Source organism: Notolabrus celidotus, chromosome 5 (genome assembly GCF_009762535.1).
Source record: "Notolabrus celidotus isolate fNotCel1 chromosome 5, fNotCel1.pri, whole genome shotgun sequence".
NCBI classification, from domain to species: Eukaryota; Metazoa; Chordata; class Actinopteri; order Labriformes; family Labridae; genus Notolabrus; species Notolabrus celidotus.
Window position 1 is genome coordinate 5,293,954 of NC_048276.1, and position 9,262 is coordinate 5,303,215.

Consider the following 9,262-nt stretch of genomic DNA (forward strand, 5'->3'; position numbering starts at 1 on the left):
CAGGACTTTTTTACTCAAAGTGATAAAATAAATGACTTGCTGTTTGCATAATCCAATAATAAGATGATCCACTAACTACTAACACTAGCACTACACCGCTGCCTACAACACTGTCCAGCAAGCAAACTGTTCATGCTGGAACTGAGGAGTCCAAAATAGTCAACTTTACCTTCTTCATTATTAGAATCTCTCTGTTCTTTTGCAGTAAACATTAAATTCGGTGTCAGGTGAATGGATAACTTTTGTGTTTGGTGTGTTCGCAGCAGGTCTCAGTGCTTAAAGAGCAAAAGCCCACTGTGAGACTCATCATGGCAAAAAAGACCATACAAACATATGTTATGATTTTGCTGGTCCGGCCCACTTCAGATCAATTTGGGCTGTGTGTGGCCCCTGAACTGAAATGAGTTTGACACCCCTGCTGTAGGATATAATGCAGGGGTGTCAAACTCATTTAGTGCAGGGGCTGCATACAGCCCATGTTGATCTGATGTGGGCCAGACCAGTAAAATCATAACATAATAACCTATAAACAATGTAAACTCCAAATTTTTTTTTTTGTTTTAGTGCAAAAAAGATACAATTCTGTAAATGTTCACATTTAATGAACTATATTTTTAGCAGACGAAACTGCATTGCTAGATGGAGCCCTGGCTTACACCTGTCTCCCTGTTGCATCAAAAGCAATCATCCACTCATAAATGTTGTAAAAACTCAAACAAATGTATTTAGATGTTCCATCAGTGTCACAAATTCAAATATTTTGCAGATGATGCAGGATTCCACAATAATAAACAAAACTCTAGACAGACACTGTGACTCCAAACCTGTCTAGCTTCCACTGACTCCTCCCACTGTCTGTGCCACACACAATCCTATATTAAAGAGACAGTGACTTCTTATCAATAAACTATAATAATATGTTAGGTTCAGGTTACTTTATTTGTACCCGTAGGTAAACTTGTTTTGCAGCCAGTGAGATGTTAGATCAATACAAAATTACAAGATAGATGTCAGACAGAACAAACTACTTAATGTGCAAAACATACAAAAATATCCTAAAACTAATCTAACACTACAAATGGTAAAATGAATAGACATGATAAAAGTGCTAAAGGTTCCATTTAAAACGCATATCAGAGAACAGTCAACCAATAAAAACGATAGAATCACATGAATAAATAAGACAATCTGGGCTCCAGTCTTAAAATCTTAAAATTGGAATGATCAAACCTATTGTGTTTTTCTACATTCTTTAACACAACAATTTCTTCATTAAACTAACGCTAAATAAATCTATAAACAGTCACTAATAACCGGAAACATTACTTTGCCCCATACAATATTTTTTTACAAAAACAGCTGATTCATTTTATTTCCACTATGCTAGTAGTGACAGACCTGTGACGCATCCACATGTATGGTAATCACACGCACAATATGTGGCTCCTTTCTTAGATTGTGGATCCACAACTCCTGCTGTGACAAGTTTAAATATAAATAAACTTAAGTGTTAATTGGATCTTGAATTGCTCTAAAAAGTCTATTAATTTCAACTGGATTATGCAAACAGCAAGTTTTCTTTTTCCTCACTGTAGCTACCGGTTGTATAGTTTTTTGGATAAAATGTTACTTTTGTAAAGGCTTCAAAATCGGAGGCATCCAACTGCCTTTGATTTCAAAAATTTTACATATAAAGCCCTGCAGTGTCCCTTTTGTGCCACAGTGTTATTCCAATGCACATTTTCAAACTACAACTGAATAATGAAAAACAACGTTGTCCAATACAACATCTAAAATCATGTTAAAGGCACTATGAGGAGTTTTTCACCAGCTGAGAAACAGACTGAAACCATCACTGATGCCTCTTTATGACCTTCAAAAGCAAACAAAACCATAAACAACAACACTGATACATTCTCTGTTGTCATTTGTAATGCCTTAAACCACTCAGAGGGGGGTAGGTGTCAGACCACATGATTGACATTTGGCTTTAGAAACTCCCTTTTTCGGCTGTTTTCATGGAAAATAATCACATTGAGTGATAAATCTGGCTGTTAAAAGACAGCAGGGTGAGGTTTTTGTTGAAAATGCTACTTTTGCATGTACAGAAGAAGAGATAAGAGGTATCACTTTGTCCACAATGGGGCACCAAAACTGATATAAATCAAAAGTTCCTCACAGCAGCTTTAAGCATGTTAAGAGGAAAAAAAGTCCCGGAGCGCCGTTAAGGTGCGCTCCACTTTGATTTTATGTGACCCCCAGAGGACAAATATGAAATAATAGTTACTTCTGTTGAAGAATTGCAGTAAAGGTCTTTTTCACTTTGCAGAGTCATCTTGCGGGGCCGTATGTTTGACACTCCTACACTATCCAATAACAATATAAGCTTATAAAAATGACACCTTTAAACACTTTAAATATATAAATGCATACATTGTATTTCAGCACATAACTGAGAGGTCAGCTGTGGGACTGACATCAAATAAAACACAAAAATCTGGTCCATTTACTGCATCAGTTTTTACCAAGCAGCAACCTCCGGTCTGAAAATATGAGTCTAATGTAGAAGTGCTAAAAACTGCAGTTCATCGAGGATCTGCTTGAGGCTGGCTCCGGAAGTACCGTAAACCACATACACACCAATTCAAAGAAGACGATCTGTAGAGATCAGTTGGGCAGTTATAGTACGTTACAACCGTTACCACGACAACGTTTGCATGAAATTACTCTTAAAAAAAATAACCCCCTGTCGATTACAAGCGGTTCAAAGGTGAAATAAATTAAACCGACTACTTTCACACTTTGAGTGAACACATCAGTTCAAATGCTTTTGGTGGAAAGGAAATATTTAATCTGTTTTAAAGTTTATCAGAAATAAATTGTTCAAATATAAACAACTGGAACTAGAACCACGTTTTTTTCCACTTTGAGTTGAAGTGGGGGATTATGGGATGCAGAAAACATCTTCGATGGGTCACCAAATTTCTCACAGCACCTCTCAATGACGTCACTGTGGCAGCTCAAGATGCTCCGTCCAGCGCTGCGGTGTGGTTTGTCCCTTCTCGGCTTCTGTAGAAAAAAAATGGCGGACTTCCGGGAAACATGGCGGGAACTCCTCAAGTGATTCAGAATAACTCATTGGAGGTAAAGAAACACAACAGGTACAGTTCTACATGTTACAATCCACTTAAGACAATTAAAGAAATGACAAAGCTTTATCAGACATGACATTATAATTATTTATTAATTAATGATACGTAAAAAATATAGAAAAATATAACTGTTACAGTGAAATAAGATAAATATATATTATTTAAATATATCTAGTATTAAGTGTAATTTAGACATTTTAAAGAGTCTATGAAGTATTTACATTCAGTGACAAAAATTGAAAAGCGTTGGTGAGATTTATTCAATTTGGATTTATGTTTATTAAACTTACTGAGCAGCAGGGGCTGCCCTTTATACCAAAATTGCATTCACTATATATTTACACATATTTTGTCATTCTGCATAACTGTGATAGAAAGAGGGTCAACGCAGCTGTCAGGGATCATGACAGGGAGCAGGCAGCAGCAACATCTCTGACAGTCAGGAGGCTTCACAGGTAAGGACAGGTGTTTGTTCAAAGAAATACTAACAGCTAGGATAAGGGTGGATTTTAAATGAATTGCTTTATCAAGTATGACACAAAACAGGCAGGCATATACTACAAAAGAATGATAGTCTGGAGCAGTGGTGTACTCAGGGGCGGGGACAACCACAAATGGTTACAAAAATATTCACCACCATGCAGAGAATTACAGTATTTCTCAATTGCTTAAACACATTTCTTGACATCCACCACGCTTTTCTCAACACTATAAGCACAAAAAACTATTTTCAAACTACATTCACCAAACATCTGACTCTTCCTGCAAAACCAAACAATGTTGTCAGATCATACCCAGAGTCAATCAAAATTAAAAACAACACTGAGCAGTCTTTACACATTACATCAAAACACTGAAAACACAATGCTCAGGACATGAAGCTGTAGTGATAATGTTTATTGTTCACAGTAGGCTAAATTAAATTTGCAACAACGAAAAAAATCCTCTTTGAATGTAGCACCTACAGTCAAAATAAAGTAAACACAAATATAAATGAGAAGCACATCATAGTGTAATCACCAAAATCAAACTGAAGTGCTTACTGTGTCTATAATCAGTCAGCCACAGCATCAGGTCTACGTGCTTGGTCAGGGTACAGGACTTCATCCACATCACAGGCCACATTCTCCCTGGCCAGGCAATGGGGAAAAAACCCTGGTGTGCTGGATCCAGGCTTATATTGGTTTCCTCTCATCATTAGCCACAAGTGTGATCAGTTTTGAGTGGTTGTGTTTAAGGTGTGACACCTGTGCTTCAAATGTGTTGAACTTTTGCTACCTGTGCTTACCGTTATGCAACACAAGTGCATCACGGTGCAAACTGTGTTTTAGAGAATGAGGATGTGTTTGCAGGTTGTGTCGAACAGGTGAACAGTGCTTATGGTTTTGCCAAAGAGTGACTGATTCAATGCATGTGTTCAGGCCGCTAAGGACTTTGGTTCAGGCAATAGGGTTTAGTGTTTTAGCGATTGAGAAATACTGTAAGTATTAGATGCCCCCTCATACCTCTGCCTCAATACACTTAAAAGGCTAGTCCTTGACACAGCAGCTGCGACTGCATGTCTTTCTCTGCTCGCTATGTCCTGTCTCCCTTCAGCTGTCCCATCTCTAAAGGCAGAAAGTGCCAAAAAACATTGAAACAAACGAATAATACTTAAAAAAAAAGATTAAAATACCATTTTGTGGTAAAATCTTGACAACCCGAACAATTTTGATGTATTAATTGTTGCAACTTCTCATTTTCACTTTCATAATATAAGATTATGTTTTTAGGAATTAATTTCATTTAACAGTGCACTTCAAAAGAATTGGCCACAAAACTCTCTACGTCTCCCCTGAATAATTTATTCATAAGATAAATGCATAAATGCCTTGTATTGTCATCCTCCTTTTGCAAAAATCACATTCAGCAAATTGTGACCACAAAGAAAGAGTTATACCCAGAAAATATTGTGATGCATCATTTATTGTGTAGTTACATGGATTGGACACGAGGTGGAGCTGTTGTGTTGTTTTTAATCTGTGCAGGGCAGATTCTGAAAACCAGCGAGAGGCTGGACGCACGCACACACACACACGCGCGCGCACACACACGCACACACACGCACACACACACACACACGATATAGTATATCGGAGTGCTGGAGGGAGTCGCTGCGCAGACTGAGTGTATCAGTGTATCATGCTGCAATATGGAAAACAACATTGTTCCCTTGAATCTGCGGATGTGATTTTAAAAAGCTCATGATTTATTCCTAATAAATTATTTTATTGTATTCTTTTTTAATTTCACATTTAGCCTGTTTCTTATTAATTTAATCTTAAAACTGAAACTTCAGTATGACAAACACTTTAATTGATATTCATGTAAATGGTGACTTATTTTAATGTGAATTTTCTTACTGCATTTAAATGATGAACTGAACCTTATTGGGCCTTCTCTAACAAATCTCATGTATTCATAAATTCCATTTGTTCACATTCCTCACCAGCACTTGTTTATTTTTTTGTTTTACAAATTCTCTTTTTTAATGTAATTTTTTGCTTTTTTTTCATTCAGATTGATTTTTTCTCGTTTTGCCATTTGACATTTAAATGAGCTGCATATTGGCTGCCATGCAGAGATCAACATCTTTTTGACCACACTCTGCTTTTATCCCACCCGGATCGATCCGAGCACCACACATCCCCTCTTCACACTCCTCCATCAGCTCACATGTATCCTTTCCCTCAGCTGTTAAACGCTCATATACGGGCTGATCCTCCTCTCCCACTCTCTCTCTCTCCCTCTATACGCAGGAAACTGGAGCATAAAAGACTCTTATTCTCCATAATCAAGGTCAAGAGCGTTTTTCAATAACCTTTGGGAATTAAACCCTGGAACCGCGCCAGTTCCTCCTGCCAATCATCCCCACAGCCGGGTGAATAATACAAAAGTTGTTGACCTTTTGGCACCTCGGCAGATCAATACGCTGCAGATTCATTTTATTCTAAGAGTTCTCAGAATTATCTATTAATATTTTGTTTGGATTCCCTCCCTCGGCGGAGTGATAAATAGTCCCAAATAACAGATGGTGCTGCAGGGAGAGACAAAGCGGGGAAATCTGGTAGCAATTATCCTCAATTATGCTCATTGTTATTTTGAGCTAATTATTGTTATTGTCACTTTTGTTTGTGCGTCTTGCGGCGCTGGGCTGCAATAAGCGGGCCTGTGGAAGACAATGGGGAGCAGGGATCTGTTGTGGCGATGAAATATGGCTTTCATAATTGAGCTTAACCAGTTTGGTCTAAATAAAACTCAGATCTAAATGTGCTGCCTGAGGTTTCATATCAGATTAACCAAATGTCTGCGGCTGAAATGAGTCTAATAGTGGATCTATACACTGATATACAAACATCAATTATTCCAATATTTATTCTGCTTTAAATGATTTTTTTCTGTGCAGGAAATGTGCAATTCTTAAAGTTTACAAAATATGATTTGGGCATATATTTTTAAAGGCCATCTCGAATCAAAGGCCACAAAATTCAGAAGCTGTTTCAAGTTCTGCTTCATGCTTCAACATTTCAAGACACTGTGCGTAAAAGTGCGTAAAAGTCGATGTAGGCTTCAGGTTGTCTTGCAGTCCGCGGCGCTGCTGATGTGCCATCCAGCAGTTTGCTCTCCAGCATCATGCGCGCCGATCTGCAGCTGTGCAGGGCCAGACTCAAACTTTCCATTTTCAGTGTTTTGTGCGCACGACTGACTCTCCACATCGACGGAGAGAGGATTCTTCTTGCAGAAATCTTTTAAAGAGGCAAGAGAAGAATCCGCACCCAGACCCGGACCCGGACCGGACCCAGAGAAAGAGGAGCAGTGCATGAAGAGGACCTGACTCCTCTCTCGCCTTTGTTTGGGGGCGTCTCCTCTCCTCTTCTCTCCTCTCGTCCTGTCCCCTCCCCTCTTTCCCTCCACATCCTATCTCTCTTTCTCTCTCTCTCTCTCCCCCCGGGGTGGGAGAAGCCCGTGTTCGGTTCTCAGAGAGAGAGAGAGAAAGAGAGAGAGAGAGAGGCAGAGAGAGAGAGAGAGAGAGAGGCAGAGAGAGAGAGAGAGAGAGAGAGAGAGAGAGAGGCAGAGAGAGAGAGAGAGAGAGAGAGAGAGAGAGAGAGAGAGAGAGAGAGAGAGAGAGAGAGAGAGAGAGAGAGTGAGTGAGTCCTCTGGGAAGAGTCACTGAGCGTTTTTTCCTCAGAGAGGGAGCAGAGCGGAGAGAGGAAGCAGCGCTGCTCCGGACACAGCAGACCCCATCACGTCGTCCCGGAGCGCTGGGCTGAAGGAAGAGAGAGAGAGAGAGCAAAGAGTGAAAAGAGGAAGAAAGGCGAGTCAGAGAATGGTGACATCTGATCCGGAGTGAGCTGATCTCTTGTTCTCAGTCTGACAGCCTGAACTGTGGATCTCCACGCGCATCGGAGACACTTTTAAAGACATTTTCTGGGTCTTTTCGCGGGCTGCCTTTTTGTGGCGATTTAATCCATCTTTTAAGAGTTTGGACTCTTGGATTCTACAACTTCGATTTGATTCAAACTCCTCAACTCTGCTTCAGCACACATTTACTGCTAGAACCAGAGGAATAAACACACCAAGCTGCTGGTTTTCTCGAAGCGCAACGCAGAAAGCGCACCTACACATCGCTCCTCTTGAATCAGAGTGAAGGATCCTCAGGAGGGACAAGTGCACGTCCAGAAGGAGGGAAAGCCGAGTGACAGAAGGAGCAAACGCCGTGCTACGGAGGTCTGTTCATGTTTGGGATCCAGGAGAGCATCCAGAGAAGCGGCAGCAGCCTGAAGGAGGAGCCGCTGGGAGGCATGAACGCTGTCAGGAGCTGGATGCAGGGGGGCGGCGTGCTGGACGCCAACACGGCCGCCCAAAGGTGAGCTCTGCTCGGGATGGACCAAACGTTTGCTCGGTTTTATCTGCATTTACAGAAAAGAAGGAAGCATCGAGATCTCATGGCAGGACTTCTACCTGCATGCGGAGCTGCTGTCTGGAGAAGGAACCTGGATTTATTGAGATTTGTGTGCAGGATAAAAAAGCTCCAAAAACATTTAGACACCCTGATTGATTTTAAAATAACCTACAGACAATTTAAGGCAACATGTGCTTGCCTTTCTGTCCCAAACTGGCTGAATTAATGAGTATAAAGTCAGGAGTTTAAATAGATACATATGAAAAAATGTTAAGGTTACAGTGAGTTTAAAATATGCATGTCTGCCTAAACACTCAGTGTTGTATTTAAGAGGTGCAAAATTCTCAGAGGAAGTCAGAGAAAGGTGGAGAAACTCTGACCTCCTGTAATAAATCAAACACAGACTGAAAATCCTCATACACACATTTAATCATTTAAACATGTGGATTAGAATTAAACTGACATTAATAAAAATACAGCTTAATGATTAAATATTATAATATGTCAAAATTTAGTAAAATAAATCTGTTCAGTCTGTATTTATATTCTTTTTTTACACCTTTATAAAATCAAACTTTCACCACCCACACTAACACCGACTCCTCCTGGCCTGTGTGTCCGCAGTGGAGTGGGTCTAGCCCGGGCTCACTTTGAGAAGCAGCCGCCTTCAAACCTGCGGAAGTCCAACTTCTTCCACTTCGTCCTGGCTCTGTACGACCGGCAGGGCCAGCCGGTGGAGATCGAGAGGACCAACTTTGTGGACTTCATCGAGAAGGAGAAGGTTGGTGCACGAGCCATTGATCATTTTATTCCCAGAGTATTATTATTACTATTATTATAGAGGCCTGTTTGTCTGTTAATGCGCTCTTATAAATCTATTTATGTCACGTTTTAAACAATTACTATATTTTACTTTTGTATTATTATTATTATTATTATTATTATTATTATTATTATTATTATTATTATTATGTGATATATTTTGACGTATTTCAACCTCAATAATTTCCCAAACTCCAACTTCAAATCTTCCTTCGATCCTCTTCTAAATTTAACAAAATACAAACTCACATTTAGACATTTTAAAATCATTTTAATTTACAGCTCTTATCAACACGAGCACTTGTTGTGTATATAAACAGCGGCCGGCCCTCCTCATCATTACGCC

General features: G+C 39.8%; 1 protein-coding gene across 2 annotated transcripts in view; it reads left to right on the forward strand.

The window, feature by feature from the left end:
• The first annotated feature begins 3,024 nt into the window (after nt 1–3,024).
• LOC117813125 (transcription factor COE1-A-like) overlaps nt 3,025–9,262 on the forward strand; it is a 130,415-nt gene continuing 124,177 nt past the window's right edge. The window contains exons 1-3 of one of the 2 annotated variants that reach the window (XM_034684231.1): nt 3,025–3,161; nt 3,527–3,607; nt 8,719–8,875. In XM_034684231.1, coding sequence (XP_034540122.1) covers nt 3,103–3,161; nt 3,527–3,607; nt 8,719–8,875 — 297 coding nt within the window. In that variant the 5' untranslated portion in view covers nt 3,025–3,102. The remainder of the gene's footprint in view (nt 3,162–3,526; nt 3,608–8,718; nt 8,876–9,262) is intronic. The other variant, XM_034684232.1, reaches the window with a different exon arrangement.